This window comes from Amborella trichopoda, chromosome 9 (assembly GCF_054954075.1).
Source record: "Amborella trichopoda isolate Santa Cruz 75 chromosome 9, AtrichopodaSantaCruz75HAP2 v2.0, whole genome shotgun sequence".
NCBI classification, from domain to species: domain Eukaryota; kingdom Viridiplantae; phylum Streptophyta; class Magnoliopsida; order Amborellales; family Amborellaceae; genus Amborella; species Amborella trichopoda.
Window position 1 is genome coordinate 5,074,927 of NC_142344.1, and position 20,576 is coordinate 5,095,502.

Genomic DNA, 20,576 nt, shown 5'->3' on the forward strand with positions numbered 1-20,576 from the left:
CAAAACTGGTCAAAATCAAGTAGATCTATAAACATATGAAAATATTGGAAATGGACGGTGTAGATAATATGTTGTAAAATGCATTATTTCTGAGGCTTAAATTTTTTTTATTTTTCTTCGTCATACATCTTGATGTCGAGATGATCAATCAAAAAAAATTTTAATATTAAAACTACCTTTTCTATGATTTTTTAGGGGCATCCGTAGCTCCACAGTATAAGGTTGCATCCGTATACAAACTTTTTTCTTTATGATATTACCCGCCGTTGTGGCATGGATGCCTTTGTGGCATATGTTTGAGCCTCCGATGGTAGAAAGGTTAGGTCATTTGACCTTTAGTGGTTTATTATGTAACGAAAATCCCTCAGAGGGATGTAGCCACAAACCACCGCCAGCTAGCATGCATCTGCACATGTTTTGCTACTATCCCCAATTAGAGGGAAGTGATGTGCTAGTGGTTATCCGGGCAATTGAGAATCTCTTAGTGAGATGCATCTCTTTGTGAGATTTTGTGGGGACTCTCTGCACCGTTGGAATGCCACCACATGTGATGGGTGCATGTATGGCATAACAGTAGAGGGTCTTCATTACTATTTGTTTCTGGATACGTGGTAGAGAAATTATGTAGATCTAGAGACAGACATAAAGTTCATGAAGTGGCTGATGATCACACAATGCGTCACGACTATGATGAGTGTGGGAAAGTGTGTGGTTGATGTCATAGAGTGAGTGGCTAGTATGTGTCGATAAATCGATCGTCCAGCTCAAGGGACCACGATTGACCTCCTTGCTTCAATAGATGGATGTTTTATTAAAGTCAAAACCACGTTGAAAACAGTGTGTGAATGTTAACCGTGGGTTTTTTTCATGCATTTAGGAGCAGTTTTGAAATTAAGATAACTATTTTATTTATTTTTATTTAATCACCAAAATAACTCAATTTTCACTTGGCCCATATTTTTCCATGTTTCCAAAGGCTCATCAACTATTTCCCTTTCTAACTGTTGAAACAAGGGAGTCATATACATTAAAGAAGGGTTTGGGAAGTTAGGTATGATGCACTTCTCATTTTCTCTCAACATCATTGTTCCCTCTCTCTTTCACTCAGCATTTAGAGGCTCTTTCAACCCAAGTGTGTATCTATAGCCTTGCAAGGGACACCCAAATTATCTATTGTGAAACCATCTCGCTCCAGTTTTATTGTTTTTCTCTCGCTACAAAACTATTAATATCTTCTTAATCCAGATTTTCAACAAAGTTTGGGTTGTTTATGATGCTCTTAAAGGTGGATGTACTTGTTCTATACAAGTCCTATCTTGAGCACTTTAGTGAGTTCGTTCCATACTTTATTTTACTCAACTTAATATGATTTTTTACTAAAATAACGTATGAAATTGATGATAATAGATTGAATATCCAAATTGATTTGATTAACTTTTGTTAAAAATACATGTTTATGCTTATCATATGATTGAAAATATATACATTGGACGTGTTTAACTATATATTTAAGTGAGATATAAAGTGTGAACTTGATTTAAATTTGATTACATATTAATCCATATTAATAGCCAACTTTAATTGATTTAAATTTGATTGCATATTAATCCATATTAGTAGCCAACTTTAATTGATCCTAGAGATTGTTTGTATCAGTTATATAAATATATATGGGGAAAGCCCTAGCAATGTGCAATGGACGCGGTTTCTATGCAGCCAGCCCACATATTGTAGAAATACGAAATACGGGCTTACAATAAATATATTTTTTAAATATAATTTGATTTTAATTTTTAGAGAACATATAATATTTAACATGGAGACTATGAATATGAAAAAAAAAAACTATAAATAATAATTATATTAAAAAAATATATGGACCGTTAGTTACAGTTGTTTTTAAATGGACCACCCATTTACATCCATCTTTAAAATTGATGTTTTATACCTCTGAACCGCATATTGTAGAAATACAGTCCAGCCCGCATGAAACAATTTTCCATATATAGTAGCACCTCAAAACTGATACAAAATTCAACCATATACAACAAACGTCAACACAGAAGTTCTCATGTTCCTAATTCAGGTCTTCAGAGACGTCAACACAGGAGTTCTCCAGTTCCGTATTTCAGGTCTTCAGAGGCATTTTTCGGCCCGTCTTGCAGGGCAAAATCTGCGCATGAAGTTTGAATAGGATAGGGCTTACATCGCCATCTACGAAATAGGGGCACGGCACAAAAGCAGTTTCAATATGGGATCTACCCGTGAGAGAACCGACAGGAAAGATAGATTAAAGCTAGCTAGCGCAAAACCAAAATAAAACCAACAAAATGGTCATACCCTGGTTAGAACAGAGTCCAACTCAAACTATTGGGGAAAAGACGGGGGCCACAAGAAGTCATCCCACCAAGCAATACGCCAATACAATAGAAACATTTAACAGAGTAATAAAAATTGTTTAATCACATTTAAAATTATAAGGGGCACAAGAAGTCATCCCACCAAGCAATAAGCCAAATACAATGGATACATTTAACACAGTAATAGAGATTGTTTAATCACATTTTAAATTAAAAGAAACTTCTACCAGGTCAGGTAATTGCACAAGAATGAAGAAAATGCCCTCCCCCTCATTGTTCAGCCCCAGCAAAATGGAACATAAAAATACACCGTTTCTATATACACGAGACAGACTGAAATGGGGGTTCCATAACTGTAACACGGCAAACACTAGGGGTGTATAAATCACCAGCAGGTTACCACTACATGGTAGAGAACTACTCTTTTCACTCTTTGTTGTCAGAAGAACGGTCCTTCTTTTGACCACCAAGAATACGAGAGATTTGCAAGCCTCTGCTGAAAGCTTGGTTGAAGAGCATACGGGTTTGGAACTCGGATACAAATGGGAACCAGGCGAGGAAGGCAATGGGAGTGAAAAGGAGCAGACCTATCACAATCTCATATCCACGAGCAAGCGTGCGCACTGACCCCCAGAACCCCGCTCTGACCACGAGTGGCTTGAGTGCTTGCGCAATCTGTGAGAGAGAGAGAGAGAGAGAGAGAGAGAGAGAGATTTCATCAGCTGCTCAACAACCCATACCGTACAGTACTAGATCGAGAGAGAGCACAAAAGCAAATCAACTGTTTCAATAATTGTCATATTATACTGAGTGGAGCTACTCAATAACCAACAACATACAATACTAGATTGAAAGAAGAGAGTACCGCAGCTAATCAACTACATAACAATTGTCAAAATACATTCTTCAAAAAACAACTGTCAAAATACACTTCGTTGAAAGAAAAACAGATTGATTAACAGTCATATTTCCTAGGTTGTTAGATAAGAACGTATTAATCAATGTTTAACATTTCTATAAAATGTACCAGATTGCTCGTGCATGAGCTTGTGTGATGTGCACGTGCATGTGCACATGTGCGTGCAGTAATGGAAGGTGTAACAGTTTCTTGCATACCAAGAGTAAGCCCCACCCACTGGGCATGAAGGCAAGGAAGCAGACGAAAATGTCTTGGAAAGTCATGTGGGGGATGAGTATTAGGGTAATGAGGATGGTGAGGAAGGTCATGAAGATAAAGAACTTTATCAGTCTGAATATCAGCTGAAACTCTGCACTGAACCTCCGCCGTCCGACTGACACAGTCTGCACAACAAAACCAATGAATCTTGTTAACATAGATAACAAAACAAGATGACAAAGCCTGCCGAACCTATAGATAACGGTAGGCTCATTCCCTCCTACTCTCTCCCTCATTCATGCAGACAAGCAGCTTCTGCATTTCGTTGTCCTAAGTGCAGGTGGGCATTTGGAAACATATGCATATAAGGTCAACCTGAGCACCATATAATTTAAAGTGCTGCTACCTCTATAAATTCTACAGCAAATCACATTAGAGGATCTTCTAGCTTCCGTTCATTTGATAATTTTTATGTTCTATAATTCCAAGTGCTGTCTTGTGTCATACATGCCGATGGAGGTTCAAAGGTAGTTTCTGTAATGCTCCAGGGTGTGACTACAGTTATCTTTGCAATCATGCTTTACAATGTATGCCATAAGCCTATCATATTGAGACATGCCTGCATGTGCCCGCATGCACATGCATAGGGGGAATGTAGGGAACAGATAAGAGATTTATTACCTTCATCCCTAACAATATCCCAATGATCACAAGCCATGAACCAACATAAACCTGCAAATTAAAGGAAAGTGCATTAATAATAAGTGAAAAGAACCTTGCCAAGTGCACCCTAATCAAACCAGACCACATCAAATAAACCTTAATCCAATACAAAGTATTAGCATACTGATTTACTTATGAGATATTATTTGATTAAATTACACTTGAAACCTTTCCATTTTTATTTATTGGAGACACTTGTGAGAAAAAACACAAATTTAATAGTATCCTACAAATTATTACCCCAAGATTTTTTTCGGAAGAATTTCAACACTATGAAATGTAAGAAGTGAAAAACCAAAGAAAAGAAGCTTTTCTCTAATGGACCTTATAACAAAAAAGAAACAATATCATATTCCAATGATGTACGGTAGAGGTAATCCAAGCACAGCTGTCATTACTCCATTCTCAACAACTGATCCGCAGCAGAGATTAAGTCAGTGGGCCCAACAAGGAGATTCACAAAGGTAAAATTACTCCCTACTGCCCATCACTGGGAACCAACAGCAGATGCCCCTTTGGAGCAACAAATACCATCCATCCTTCCCCAAAAAATAAACATACGTAAGAAGAATATCCATAGTATCTGGATAGCTTACAAAGATGGTCCAAAACCTTGAAACTAAAAAGCAAGAGAAGCTAAAACGACATTGATAAAAAAACCAACAGGTGCAGGCATGTTTTCATATTGTGAACTTCAAGAACAAAAACAGGTCCCAATGCAGGTGTTCTAAGTATCAGGACAAAGATAAGAGAAATGGTAAACAAATACTAAACACAGTTATACAGCACATACCAAAACATTTCTTGTATTCTTGGTTATGTTTAGGTGATAAACAAGCCCATACTGGTAGAGAAAGAAGCGCAGAGATAAAATAATTTCAGTAGCAAGCCCGCGAATCCCTGAATCCCTCAGATGCTCCTGCTCACTATCCCACCATGATTCCCAACTCTTCTCAGTAGGCACCCCAATACCACCTCGGTTGTTGATCCACTTCTTCCAATCAGTCCAATCATCCACAATCTTTTGCCACTCAAACCCAGAAGGGTTAAAGAGGAAGGGAGCAAAGAGCCAGGTGCCAACCATAAACCACATAGAGAATGTGATCAAGATGTATGCCACTGTGCTATGATATGATGCACCAAAGATTTCGTACACAAGAAGCAAGATCAGCAGCTCAATCCCTTTGACAAAGTGGCTTCGGGAGTACAACCTGCAAATTTTTTTCTTTTTGTAAGTCAAAATTTCTTCCACATTGAGAAAACACACTACAGGACAGCCTTAAAGGACCAATATGTATGCGGGCCCCACTCTCTTTAGCATTTGGTGAGGGCCAATATCCGCCAACTCGTATGGAGAACTCAACTTATTAGTGGCGGAGGCAATACTAAAGGCATGTGCTTTGCCTCCATGGCTATTAAGGCAACCCAGTGGCACACTACTTTGAAAAGCATCCAAACAGGCTTTAAGTTACAAGATTGTGTTACAAATTAATCTCAGCTTCATTAATACATGTTATAAACTATTCTGCAGCCCATGTGAAGCAATGTCATTCAAGAAACTTATTTCATTTGTAACATTTATTCAAGGATTAACAGTTACCACAATCCAATATAGTATGGTATATGCTACTCCACCAAATATGCACCAATTGTCCTCCAAATATGCACCAATTGTCAGTTTTCATCTTTTCGATGACAGGAGGCAGAGACCACGTGATTTAGGATGAATGTCCCAGTGGGCCCAGTATGATAGTATCCACACCTGTCATCAGGAATGGACAATTGATGCCGCTTGGTGTACCATATGTCATACTCCAACCATTGCCCTCTTTCCAGACAAATAAGTTACAACTTACATCAATGTATATTCCAAATAATTCACGAACTTAAAAACAATATAATTACAATTGGTATACACTAAGTTATAACAATCTAAGTTACAAACCATACATTTACGTCACAATCGTGGGAAAACATGGCAGACTTGTGTATGGCACTCCAAGCTACATCCACATCTTCGTCATCCTCATAGTCAATGGTTGGAGATTAACTATATCCAGTTGGAAGTCCCCTAGGTCCACCAAGTTAACATCCAACAATCCACCAGTGGAAAGTAAAGTTGGATGTAGCATGAAATACCATACAACACAGTCCATTGTACGGCATTACACTAGCCTACTACAACAACATATAAGAAATCACAAAGATGGTGCTAGAACCTGTAGTTTTCTGCAAACTTGGCATGGAAGACCACAAAGCCACGGCCTGTTGCTCTATACTTGGCACCTCCATGAAGCAAGGTCCTTCCATAATAATGGGTTTTAGTCCCCAGGGAGAATGTAAAAAACACAGGTGCCAATTGCAGTTGCATCAACACAAAATCGCTCAAAGCATTTCGGAAGCCCCTCTCTAACCCAATCTCCATCATCATGGGCAACGCCATCAAAAACCCTAGCTGCACAAAGGACTGAGAAGCAAGGGCCACTTGAACAGACGTGCTACTTTGTGCAGACGCTTGCCTGATCATTGCCTTTTCAAGCCCACTAAGAACAAGATAAAGGCGACCATACAAGAAGGCATAGACAGTGAGCACCGTAATCTGAGAGTTGAAACAAGAACCCGAGTTAGATATCCCAAGTACTGATGCTCAAAACGATTGGAATAGGATATCGTACTGCCTATGGTTTGCATTACACAGGTAGAGCATCCATAATGACCCTTCTCAAGACCAAAATGGACATGAACCACGTGAGGACAATCACCATGAAACTACAACTCATCTCCAGCAAGTATCGTGTGAATGGACAGTAAATGCCCAGCGGTGCAGCAAATATAAAATTCGTGCACAATATATGGAAATGCATACAATAAGACCATTTCTTTTTGGTATTACAAGGTCTCAATCATTTTTTACCGTAAGATGCAAAATCGGGTGGCTGGAGATGTATCATTGACTGGGCACAAAGTCCAAAATAAAATTTCTCAAATGTTGTGACACACTTCAATCAGTCGGATTTCACATCCAATGGATAAAAGTGATTGTGACCTCTTTGTACCAAAAGTAAATAGAGTATTAGTGTTATAGCATATACAATCCCATAATATATTCTTCAAGTTGGTAACCATCAGAAAAGAGGGTCAGCAGGCACTGTACCAGAGTACTAAAGTAGAAGCCCACAGTGGTGAAATAACATGAGAGCATCCGGAAGAAATCGAAACGGTGTCCTAGACGATATATATCCCGGCTCAGGGTCTGCTCACCATTTCCATTGGCTATCTTTGCCTCAAACATAGAGATCTGATTCAGACCCACATCTCGCCCTTTGCCAACTTGCATGTATTCATGATGAGTTACATTGCCTTCACGGAGTGTTGAATTGAAGCCTGTATAAGTCACAAATGAGTAAATTATATAAAGATTACTATCAAAAAACAAATCGTAAGCATAAATATACACAATAGACAGTGGAAAACCACAGTCCACCTGAGCTATTACTGTTCCGTGAAATGATGGAGATAGTAAGATTCACCAGAACATGACATGGACCCTAATGGTGGCTTCCACCTTCCTATCTGTCAGAGATCACATTGGACTATGGTTTTCCAATAGATAATGAAAACCATGGTCCACTGGATTTACAATATACTTTCCCTCAAGGAAAGCTAAAATACATGACATTAAATTTGAACAAGATAAGAGAAAATCTACCAGAAAGACTACAGCTCAAAACCAAGAACGTACCTGCAAAAATGTCTTCACTCAGGTTGATGGTTTTTGAGGCTTTGCTCACTCCTCCCCTTGTGAGATGAAACAATCTATCGAAGACATCTGGATGACCATAGTGAAATCGCACCCTAAGCAAAAAACAAGATGTATACAGTGTCAGATTACCTACAATTTTATCAACTCTAATAACCTTTAAGTTCAAAAATAAAAGTTCCTTAAGTTCAAGAAAGCAACTTGAACATTTTTTTTATCATATCAGCAGCTATGATTATACTACATTATATTGTAGTACTAATCCACTAGAATACAGACTTCTTAAACTTCATCATATCCATGAATTTTCTTTTAGTTCTGAATATGGTTTTGAATGGTTATGATTTATAATTTTCATTACATAAATAAGAATGGTTAAGTGGTAAATGAAACAAGTTGGATGAATGACTTGCAATAAAAATAAAACAAATGGATAAAGGTTAAGGATCAAGTAATTCCATTGAATGAGTGGATGGCTTTATTTTTGGGGAATTTTGCTAGGGACCATCATTTTTTATTTGTCAAAAAAACAAATTATCCTTTTCCACTTGAACTAAAACGCTTACGATACATAAGGATCAAGTGATTCCATAGAATGAGTCGATGGCTTTATTTTTGAGGAATTTCCCTAGGGACCATTTTTTATTTTTCAAAAAAAAAAAAAATCTCCAATGCCACTCAAACTAAAATGCTTAAGCTTGTTTAGTCATAGATTTAGATATATGATACATTTCACATAGATTATAGGAAGCAATACCACCAAAACAAAATTTCAGCCATGACAGTGAATTTGTCTATAGGCAACAGGAATAAGCCAGATTTCCAAAAGAACCTATAATGCACCTTGTATATATGTTAGAGCACTTGACGGCAGTGAAAGTTATGATCTACGATACATTTCACACAGAATATTGGAAGCAAAACCAGCAAAACAACATTTGAGCCACGACACTGAATATTGTGCATAGGCGACAGGAGTAAGCCAGATTTCCAGCAGAACTTATAATGCACCTTGAAAACATTAGGGCACTTGACGGCAGTGAAAGTCAATTGACTTCCATCAAATTTCTTTAGGATTCAATAACTTCGAAAATCAATGAAAAGAAATTTTTCATACCCAGTGCAAGTATAGAGTAGAGTACTCGGATCCAACATCCTCTTTTTTTCTACTCATATCCAACATCTCATTGTCTATGTTTATCCAAGTCCAATGGTTGCTATTTTTAAAGCCAACCTATTTCTTACCGTGAAAAGTTAACACCACTGCCCTTGATAAGTATGGATGTTGGATGCTGAGTAGGTGATGAAGATCATAGCACAAGAAGTAGCCACGAGTATCTTCTTTTGGAGTGACATATTCTTCCTAATTCTAGCTCATATTTGGAGAATGAAAACCCGAGGAAGGCTTCCAAGAAGAGCAAGAAATAGTATGGGTATTTCTTTTTAGTTATTTGAGGCTATTTTGGATGTTTTTATGTATTTATTTCATTGTTAGAACAGTTAGGGACCTTTTAGATATTTTAATTAAAGTTAGGGAGTTTAGTTTAAGTTATGCTTAAGTTAGGACCTTTTGTTCAAAAGCTAAATTGTATAGACAAATACTGTCTAAAACAACAATTTTTCAATATAAATAATGACATGGATGAGCTGGAGAGTCATTCATGTATTCGTCTTTAAGAAAAGAAAGACTTTGTCTTGTAAAAGAAGCCTAAGGCTTGAGCCCTAGATAGGAGAAAACCCTAGGGTTTCTCCAAAATTGTGTGCCTCTTATTAATTTTTCTAAGTTTCTTCAAGTTCTCCTACATCAATGGTATCAAAGCTTGCGATCCACACGAAGTACTGTAGCAAGTACAAAAGTAATGTAGCAGGTACGGCAGTTTCTGTAGCAGTACGGAATTTACTTTAGAACCATTTTTTTTGGTGCACTAGGTCAACAAAAAAGAGGGGAAATTACAGTTGGCTCTAGGGTTAGCAGATTTCGGTCGAAGTTTTGCCAAAAACAACCTAAATCTTGCTGATTTCAACCACTTTTGTTGATTAGTTGCCTAGGGTTTGTGATTTCGTGAACCCATGGCAGCAAGGAGGGGCGGTAGAAGGGGATTTTCGTGGACCCGCTCCATGATCCTAGCGATCAGAGAATTGAAGAACTTGAAAGACAAGTTCAGCAGTTGACACAACAATCCGCGATCCTCAATAATTGGGCAAAACGTTCATCTTTCAGCCCAAGAGGATCTCGAATACAACTCTTTTCACCATCACACTTCACGTGTGGAGTCGAGTGATGAAGATAGCTACCGGAGACCAAGACGTGAGGAGCGTCACTCTAGGAATGTCAATTTGAAGGTGGATATACCTGATTTTGACAGTAAGCCTCAAATCGAGGAGTTTATAGATAGGTTAAATACAGTAGAAAGGGTTTTTTATTACAAGGAGGCACCTGAAAATAAAAGGGTAAACATTATTGCCATAAAATTGAAAAAAGGTGCTTCGGCATGGTGGGCACAACGTAGGGCTAGAAGCGAGAGGATGGGAATACATGGGAGAAGATGAAAAAGAAATTAAAAGAAAAATACCTGCCTGAAAATTATTTACAATCCCTCTATCACAAGATGAAGAATCTTCATCAAGGTGAAAAGAGTGTAGAAGAGTATACCGATGAATTTTATGAGTTGATGGCTCGCAGTGATGTGGTTGAAAGGGAAGAACAATCCTTAGTTCGTTATGTTGGTGGACTAAGATCGTCTATACAAGATGTAGTGGTTTTACAGCGGTATTGGACCTTAGATGAGGCTCACAACCTCGCAATTAAGGTTGAAGCTCAACTGAGGTGTCCATCATCAAGGTGGGCTGTAAGCTAGGGTGGCCCAAGTGGCCGTGGAGGAGAATTTAAGAGAAAAGGTGAAAGTTTTGTGGGTGGACAGACCTCACGTCCTGCTGGTCTATCAAAACAATAGGAAATTGTGGTTCGGGCTGGTTCTAGTTGCCCAAACAACAGCACCATAAAATGCTTGAAGTGTTCGGGGATTGGACATGTCTCTTCTCAGTGCCCGAATAGAAAATTTGTGGCCCTTGCTGAGCAGGTGTTCGAGGACAGCAAACTATCTTTTGATGGGGACCTTATTTATGATGAAAAGCCCAAGGAGAAGAGCCTGAAGTAACCTTTAGTAACCATGGGGAGGCTTTGGTGATCCGACGCAGCATGGTGACACCCAAGGTTGTAGATGAGATAGATTGGTTGCGCACTGATATTTTCCACACTAGATGCACGGCCTATGGGAAGGTTTACAATCTTATCATTGATGGGGGCAGCTGTGAAAATATTGTTTCTCAGGAGATGCAGACAAGCTAAAGTTGAAGATAGAGAGCCATCCAAAACAATACAAGATAGCTTGGTTCAAAAAGGGAAATGAGGTAATAGTTTCTAAGCGCTGTCTATTTTCTTTTTCTATTGGAAAGCATTATAAAGATGAGGTGTGGGGTGATGTTGTGCCTATGGATGCATGTCATTATTATTGGGTAGACCATGGCAGTATGATAGACATACCATACACAATGGATTTAAAAACACTTATTCCTTTGTCAAAGATGAGATAAAAGCGGTTTTAGGCATCTAAGAAGGAAAGTGCTTCCAAATCAGATGAAGGGTGTGCTAGCCTTCTTTCTTTGGCTGAGTTTATGGAGGGATTGGAAGAGTCAAGGATGGTGTTTGCAGTGGTTCCAGTGGAGGAGCAGCCTATTAGTTCGGTTCCACCACAGTTAGAGCCCTTAATGAGGGACTATAGTGATATCACTCCATATGAGCTACCAGAGGGTTTACCACCCATGAGGGACATCTAACATCACATCGACCTCATTCCTGGGCCTAGCCTATCAAACAGAGCCCAAAGGAGAGAGAGATCACAGAGCTTCTAAATAAGGGGTTCATACGAGAGAATATGAGCCCTTGTGATGTCTTGGCTTTGTTGATGCCTAAAAAGGATAGGACTTGGCACATGTGTGTGGATAGTAGGGCCATTAACAAGATCACAATCAAGTACTGCTTCCCAAATCCACGCCTAGATGATATGTTAGATATGTTGGTTGGTGCTAATGTATTTCAAAGACAAATTTGAGGAGTGGGTACTATCAGATCTTCATTCGACCTGGCGATGAGTGGAAGACTGCATTCAAAACACGAGAGGGCCTTTATGAGTAGTTGGTGATGCCATTTGGTCTCTCCAATGCGCCCAATACTTTTATGAGGGTGAGATGAATCAAGTGTTCAAGCCTTTTATTGGAAAATTCGTAGTGGCATACTTTGATAATATTCTAGTGTACAGCATTGGTGAGCAAGTGCATATGGAGCACTTGTGGGTGGTGTTTGACTCGCTATGGGAACAATAATTGTATTTGTATCATAAAAAATGTGAATTCATGACAGATAGCCTCATCTCTCTTGGCTATGTTCTTTCAGCTGGGGAAATCAAGGTTGACCAAGGAGTTAGCAGTTATCAGGGACTAGCCTACCCCTACTATAGTTCATGATGTTCGCAGTTTTCATTGGTTCGCTACTTTTTATAGGAAGTTTGTCAAAGGCTTCAGTTCGATCATAGCACCCATCACAGATTGTCTGAAGAAGGGGGGATTTGTATGGACTGCTGAAGCAGAGAAAAATTTTCAGTTGGTGAAGCAGAAGATGACTGAGGCACCCATGTTGGCTCTTCCGGACTTTGATAAAGGCTTGGAGTTGGATTGTGATGCTTCGCATGTTGGAATCAGTGTAGTGTTGAGCCAAGATGGTCGCCCTATTGCCTTCTTCAGCGAGAATTTGAATGATACCCGCCGATGCTATTCTACTTATGATGTGGAGTTCTATGCTATTATTCAAGCCTTAAGGCATTTTGACGCCATTACCTGATTCAACGGGAATTTATTTTGTTCTCATATCATGAAGCATTGAAATATAATAAGGGCAACATAAACTAAATTAACGACATGCTCGATGGGGAGCCTATTTGCAGGAGTTTACTTTTGTTATTCGGCACAAGGAAGGCATTCAGAATAGAGTGGCAGATGCTTTGAGTAGAAGGTCAACTCTATTAACTACCATGGCGATTACTATTATTGGGTTCGAATTTATGAAGGATCTTTATGTAGATGACGACGACTTAAGGGAGATATGGGACCGGTGTTACAGTGGAGTTCGTGGGGATTTTCTCATTCAAGATGGATTGCTCTTCAAGGGAAACAATCTTTGTATTCCTGCGGGTTCCCTTAGAGAAACCCTACTAGCAGAGCTTCATGGGGGAGGTCTTGGTGGACATTTTGGTCAAGACAAAACCATAGTATTGGTGGAGTTTAAATACTACAGTGTTCGCAATAGATCTACTGGTAAGAGTCCTTTCGAGGTGGAATATAGGAAAAACCCTACTCATTCGCTTGACTTGGTTCCTGTCCAAGCCAATGGGGAGGATCATGCTACTGTTGAGGACTTGGTTGAACAAATGAAAGAAGTGCATGAACAATTGTGTGCTAGTCTAGAAGTGCATGAAAAACCAATACGTCCAAATACAAGGACGCAGCGGATAAGCATTGCCGTTTCAAGGAGTTTAACGTGGGAGATTGGGTAATGGCGTATCTAAGGAAGGAATGACATCCGATAGGAAAATACAGCAAGCTGAATGATCGCAAGGCAAGACCATCCAAGATTTTGAAGAAGATGGACAGCAATGCTTACAAAGTCGCTTTGCCTTCACACATGGAGACTTCAGACATCTTCAACATTGTTGATCTGTCAGAGTATCATGGTATGGAGGTGCATGAAGATGAAGATATGAACTCGAGGGCGAATTCTCCTCAACCAAGGGAGAATGATGAAGATCATAACAAAACAAGTAGCCACAAGTATCTTCTTTTGGAGCGACATATTCCTCCTAATTTTCGCTCATATTTAGAGGATGAAAACCCTAGGTGGGCTTTCAAGAAGAACAAGACGAGCAAGAAATATTATGGGTGTTTCTCTTTAGTTATTTGAGGCTATTTCATATGTTTTTATGTATTTATTTCATCACTGGAACAATTAAGGACCTTTTAGATATTTTTATTAAAGTTAGGGAGTTTAGTTTCAAGTTATGTTTAAATGACCTTTTGGTCAAAAGTTAAATTGTATGGACAAATATTGTCCAAAACAATACTTTTTCAATACAAATAAGGGCATGGATGAGCTGGAGAGTCATTCATGTATTCGTCCTTAAAAAACGAAAGACTTTGTCTTGTAAAAGAAGCCTAAGGGTTGAGCCCTAGATAGGAGAAAACCCTAGGATTTCTCCAAAATTTTGTGCTTCTTGCTGATTTTTCTAGGTTTCTTCAAGTTCTCCTACATTAGTAGGAGTACCCGAATATTAGTAGAAAGTATAGAATCAGTTCTCACCGACGAATAGGAGAATTTTAGTTCTGCAATCATATATTTGTCCCTCTTACTATCAGGTGGAATTACAGGACAATAATTTTGGAAAATTAGAACAGTACATCCATTTTGCAAGGCTGATAAACAAGGAAACATATTGTAAACCACAATTCCATATCTTCAAAATATTTCCGGAGGCAGGCAGGTCACCAGTATATCATTATCGCAAGTGTTAAAACTCAAGAGCTTACTTCAATGGGTTTGCTAGCAATCTTTGTCCAATAGTAACAAAACTGGTCTCTTGATTTGACATGAACCAGGCAAGTGAAGAAACACTGCAGAAGTCACAAAACGAACAATAAGCCATATTGTATCTAATAAGGAAACTGTATTTCATTTTTTTTAGTTTTGAGAAAAAATACTATATGCATCATGGCCCATGAAGTCCACAGTTATGAGAAGTCCATGGTCAAGACAGACATCACAGTCCAATTCATAGATTTGATTATAATAGAGAGTGGAACCAACAAGAACATGACATGACTTCAAAGAGGGGACCACTGTGTCTCCATCACCATCCAACCCATCAATTTGACGGTGATGACCCTCATGACCACAGGATTCCAAAGGTCATGTAGTATTTTCCATGTGATTATACCATCTGACAAATTCAATTGCTGACCAAAACCATTAAGCTATCAACTGAACCCAAATACAGAGGGTAAAAACAAAAAAAACCTTCCAGTAAATATATGCTCCCTAAGCCCAAGGATGGTTGGTTGTCTCACACCATGATGTTTCAGAAATTCTTCCAATAAATTTCTCATTTTGAAGGCTTCCTCCAAGTAGTTATCCTGTAGTAGAGTAGGCACGAAACAGAATCGCTATTAAAATACATTCCATTAAGAGATATGAAAATGTGTTCATATTCAAAAAGAGAAGATCATGGCACAATTTCAGACCTGATTCATATCAATGGTTTGCAAACCTTCACCACGTGTGAAAATAATAGCATGATTCTGGTTTTCTGGCTTTCCTTCACCAATCATAGCAGGGCCTGGAAGCTTAATGCGATAGATCACCTGTACAAGATAATTAATATCCATAGCAATTAGCTTTGGAAAATACCACATACAAAAATGCAGTGCATGACATCCAACTAGATTTTCTAAATCTGGTCCCCTACACGTGGTGATGCCCATCATTCTGTTCTTATTAAACTTATACTGCATATGGGAAGTGCTTCCAAGGCATTATTTCTCTTTCATGGTTAAAATGATGCAGTGGTCGACAGACAATGAATTGCAAGCACCTTAGAATGGGTCTGCCACACAAAACACTTCTCCTAGCCTATGTTATTTAATAGTGGAATAAAGAAAACCTAATAAAATCTCTTTACTCGGACTCTTTATTCCAAGTGTGCTTTTTACAATGAAGGGCCGACCTATATCTCATCAAAACTAGCCAAAAGTTATAGTTTTCAACTTATACTGGTTTCTTTCCAAGAGTTCACCAGTCATAGAATAAAATCATTGGTATAACACATTCACTACATATAATTAAACTTTGTATTCATTCAACTGATAAATCAGTGAAGAATAGAACTTTGTAGGTCTTAACATCTAACAAGTGAAACTGCATTTACCTGGTCCAACTGTTGCTCCTGGTCCTGAGAGGGTACGGCCTTCACTAAAGCCGAGTAATAGACCTTCTCGGTAGCTGTCTTGGATTTACCGGGGCAAGGTTCTTCAACTTCATCAATGTAAGCTACACGGAGGGCTGGATATCTAGACAAAAGCAAAGCCCCACATAGTTGAAAATAATCATGAACAACGGCAAAGCAAGAGTCGTCCATATTGTGGCAATTAGCTCCTTTTTATGATATTTTTGAAATATGACGAGGCTTAATAATCATTTTTGTGCATAGAGAGAACTAAACAGTATAGGCTGATTCATTAGCTGAGAGGATACATAGGCTGGCACCATTTATAGCGCATCCACTCTACAAACACTATTTCCACTTTTGTGGTTTTCTTTTGTGTGTATAAATTCGACAACTACAAAGATCTTGTACATGAAATTTCAATATAATAATAAAGCCACTAATCAAAAAATAATAATGAATAAAAGATCATGCAAAGGAATTTTCAAATATAGTTTCTAAGGGTTTTCAAAAGACGCACTTCACCATAAGCCTTAGAATATCCTGTGCACGTGGGTCACCAGAACGCTTTTGAATTCCATATTGCTGGCATGAAACCACGTAAGTGAACTTCATATCGGCAACAGCAAGACAGTGTGCCCACAACGAGCGTCCAATGTTTTTTTGTTCTTCTGGTTCAACTGCCTTGTAACCTTCCAAAATATCTGGCAGCAAAAATATTATTTAGAGCATGTAATATGTACCCTTCAGAAGCTGCACATGCTTACAGATCAACATTATGAAAAAATACATTCTAATCTGACAGACAAGGAAAAACCATAGTCTAACTGAACACAACTTTCCAATCATCAAACAGTGATGCAGAAAGTGGGACCCACAGGTATATGACATGACCCATTGGTGGGCCTCACATTTTCGCCATTATCGTCCATCCATTGATCGAATGGTCATGACCCCAAGAACTATGAATGATCCAGTCTGTTACACTATAATATGCTTATCTAATAAAAAACCCACATCCCATAGCGCATTTGCTGACCTTCTTTTTTGGCTGTATCCAGAAAAGATTGCAGCTCCAGAGCCTTTCGATAATACATCATTCCCCTAACTGCCAAACGTGATAACAACATAGCTTAGCAACGAGTGCGAAGACCACAATATGCACCATCTGTACTATTTGTACACAAGCAAGAATTGCCATGTTTCCAAATCAAGTGAATTGAATATTGATACCTGTTTTCGTCAATGTTTGGCCCCTGTAGGATGCCCACAATCTGAGCTCCTCCTCAAGGCCCTCAGTATTCCTAAGTTCTTCTTCAGATTTGCATCCCACTCGCTCAAGAAAATTGGTCCATTCATCTGAACAATAAAAAAGCAAAGGACAGATGGATAAATAAGTCCTAAAACAAAACAGTCAGCAAATGCATCAAATTTTCTCAGATGCTTAATGTATATCAAACCTGGATAAATTTTTTGCAGGTAGAAAAGGATAGAAACACCATCTTCATTAGGCTCTTTGAGAGCAGGTATAGAGAAAAGGACATCTTCTGTGTAATATGGGGTTAAAACACTGCTCCAGAAAGACACATTATCAGGACATCTCCTACTGTTCAAAAGCAATAGGGACACAAATATCCATTTGGGTAAAATCTTAGAGTTTTGACGACAGGCCCCTTCCTACAAAGTTACTAAAAATCCCTGTCATAATATCATACTAGAACACATGTATAACGCATATGAAAAACACAACAAATACAAAACATTTACAGAAGAACCTGTTCCACATCCTCTTTAACACAACATACCTAAACGAGAGCATGTTACGAACTTTGGGTGCAGGTGGCATGTACATAAATAAAGAGTTAGTGAAGAAAGTAATTCGCCTTTTTGCTTCTAAGTTGGAAGGCACATCCATGGCAGATTCCTTCTCGGTCAACAGTAGATGAAGCCTTTTGATCTGAGAAATTGGAACAGTAAGACCTCCAAGCGATGTCGACACCTAAGGAACATCAAAACACAATGATCATCATATAAAACAAAACTGACCTTCTCTTTCCAGGCATCTGTATTAGGTATAGGAAACTTGATTGCTCCTGCTGATGCAAATAATTGGGTCTTCTCTTCCAGAGCCATAACTTCCTCTCTGGCATCGGAGCCATGCAAAGAATCTAATATACTGCAAAGTTTATTGAAACTAGATTAGAAGGCAATGATAACTGGAATCTTAGAATAGACACACAAATCTAAAGCTGAACAACCTTGCAATGGACTCATCCATTATGTCTCTAATCACAACTTCCAGCATGTCTTGGAAAACTATGACAACTTGACCCCTGTTCTCTTTATTATTTTCTTTCTACCAAAATGAAAACACACAATCAATACAAAAAACAGAGCAGCAGACAAAAACAATAAATTATAAAAAGTTTCAGCTTTACCAAGAACTCAATTAGCTTCACAAAGTGCTTGTAGAGGACTAGAAGATAACTCATGTTAAACTGTTTTGTCAATTCGTTGTTTTCAATGGCTTTGTCAACTTTTTCTAGAAGGTGCTCAACAACCCTGCAAATATCATTTGCAAACAGAATATGCGATGAGTCAATCCGTCTAAATGAAAAGTTGACAGTCATAAGAGATTACTTTTCATTACAAAGAGAAAAAAACATCATTATTCAGCAAAAACACATCATAAATGTACATACGAAGGAACCAAAAAGAATAAATGTTCATCCCAAAGGTTTGCTTACTTTTTCTCCCATTGCCTAACAACTAAATGCTTCATAATACTCTTAAATGATGCATAGCACTCTCGAACAGCCCAAAGCATATAATTATCCCTTAGAACTCTCTTCATCAGTTCACGGTCTTTATCATCGCTGTCTTTTGCCATGTCTAATGCAATCGGTATCTAGAAAGCAACAATACAACACAATAATGTCAAAAACTAATCGCACATTTTCATTCTACAAGAATACCAGTCAAGCCGTACCTTGCTAGCAAGTAAGAAAGGAGGCCACTGAATAAGGTCCAAATCAGGATCAGACCAATATGGGACAAGCAGTAAGTCCCTTTCCCTGAAATTATATATGAATCAACACAATGTGGTGATCACCCACAGGATAAAAATTACAAACTACAGATTAAGTGTGGAAGGAAGACTGTTACAGCATGCTATCCATAGCATTTTGAATTACAATAAGAACTACACATCAGCCGTTCTTGTTAGTTCTTACTTGTCACTAATAATATCTTCCTCTCTGAAACTACTAATAACTTCATTCCAAAGTTGAGAGAATTTCGCAGCCTCGAGCAAATTCCCAGTTTCAAGCTGGAATCACCAGTAATATTCCACAATAAGGATAAGAAATTACTGAGAATTTTCACAGATTTGAAATAAAAAATAATAATGATAAAAGCAAGAGATAGAACCTCAATCTTTTCATATTTTCGTGAAAAGGTGGCCTTGAATCCTTTCTGCTTCTCATCACTCTTCTCCTTTGGCACTAAGCAGCCATTGAAAGCACCAGGTAAAGATTGAAACCGAGATCTCAACATACCTAATGTGCGAATCTGGAATATGCAAATGTAAAACAACAGAAAATTAAATATGGTATCCACAAGAAAAAGTTTTTAAAAGAGAACCCAGAAAAGCAGATAAGTGCAACAAACAGCAAAAGAATAACAAATCTACTCTTCTTCTTTTTTCCCCTCTTTTTTGCAAAACAGAAATCACCAAATTGTCAGCATCTAGGAAATAAAGACACATAACAAAAGCCATAGCACAGACCTCACCAAGACGGCGGAAGGCTCCATAGATACCTCCAAATAGAGTAGAGAAAATAGCATACCATATTTGGGTATCCATGAAATAGACCTGAAGAAGGATCAACACATTACCCAATATTCCAGAAACAAGAAGACAAAATGATAACTTGCAAATCAAGCTATGCAAAGCTTACAAGAATAATAGGAGCCCATAATGCAATCACAACACCGATGTTGTTCTTGGCTGCAATCACAGCAAAGCATATCATGAGTGATCGATTTTTCTACTCATGGCACTAGCATTTATGATCCACTGATACTACCTCGTGGAAAGAATTCATGCCATTCAAAATTCCCAACTTGCATAGCCATAATTTCCTTAGTTGGTTCCACCAGGGGCTTTATCTGAAGCAAATAAGCATCCAAGAAATTCAGAACCATTAAACTAAAACTTAGAAACTAAGAAGAACTTAAAACGACCAAAAAATGGACAAAAATATCATAAAATAAAACAAATCTAATGGCAGACCGTCAAAAAAAATTAAGTACATCAAAAAAACCCAATACAATGACATTCCCTAGGTTTAATAAGAAACTAGAACTTGAATGAGATGAATGTCAAAACTCATACCTCAACATAGTAACTGAACGCCAACTTTGATATAATAAGAAGAACCCAGAACATTGTGTACCTGAATATTGAAATCACAAAAGGAAACATATACATCACCTCAAAGGCCTGAAACTGAACATTAATAATTCATACAGAAAAGCACCACAAAATAATCTTAAAAAAAATATCA

General features: G+C 38.2%; 1 protein-coding gene across 1 annotated transcript in view; it reads right to left on the bottom strand.

Annotated features, from left to right (window-relative positions):
- Positions 1–2,435: 2,435 nt before the first annotated feature.
- Positions 2,436–20,576, bottom strand: part of LOC18445433 (callose synthase 3) — a 32,568-nt gene continuing 14,427 nt past the window's right edge. The window contains exons 18-44 of the mRNA XM_006855571.4: positions 20,405–20,465; positions 20,097–20,178; positions 19,968–20,017; positions 19,796–19,882; positions 19,438–19,578; positions 19,242–19,336; positions 18,998–19,082; positions 18,756–18,916; positions 18,447–18,570; positions 18,267–18,364; positions 18,055–18,184; positions 17,814–17,965; positions 17,469–17,578; positions 17,242–17,367; positions 17,048–17,116; positions 16,529–16,712; positions 15,991–16,132; positions 15,308–15,427; positions 15,084–15,199; positions 14,597–14,680; positions 7,943–8,055; positions 7,355–7,584; positions 6,420–6,799; positions 4,994–5,411; positions 4,159–4,209; positions 3,477–3,662; positions 2,436–3,035 (exon numbers count right to left, since the gene is read on the bottom strand). Coding sequence (XP_006855633.2) covers positions 2,787–3,035; positions 3,477–3,662; positions 4,159–4,209; positions 4,994–5,411; positions 6,420–6,799; positions 7,355–7,584; positions 7,943–8,055; positions 14,597–14,680; positions 15,084–15,199; positions 15,308–15,427; positions 15,991–16,132; positions 16,529–16,712; positions 17,048–17,116; positions 17,242–17,367; positions 17,469–17,578; positions 17,814–17,965; positions 18,055–18,184; positions 18,267–18,364; positions 18,447–18,570; positions 18,756–18,916; positions 18,998–19,082; positions 19,242–19,336; positions 19,438–19,578; positions 19,796–19,882; positions 19,968–20,017; positions 20,097–20,178; positions 20,405–20,465 — 3,844 coding nt within the window. The 3' untranslated portion in view covers positions 2,436–2,786. The remainder of the gene's footprint in view (positions 3,036–3,476; positions 3,663–4,158; positions 4,210–4,993; positions 5,412–6,419; positions 6,800–7,354; positions 7,585–7,942; positions 8,056–14,596; positions 14,681–15,083; positions 15,200–15,307; positions 15,428–15,990; positions 16,133–16,528; positions 16,713–17,047; positions 17,117–17,241; positions 17,368–17,468; positions 17,579–17,813; positions 17,966–18,054; positions 18,185–18,266; positions 18,365–18,446; positions 18,571–18,755; positions 18,917–18,997; positions 19,083–19,241; positions 19,337–19,437; positions 19,579–19,795; positions 19,883–19,967; positions 20,018–20,096; positions 20,179–20,404; positions 20,466–20,576) is intronic.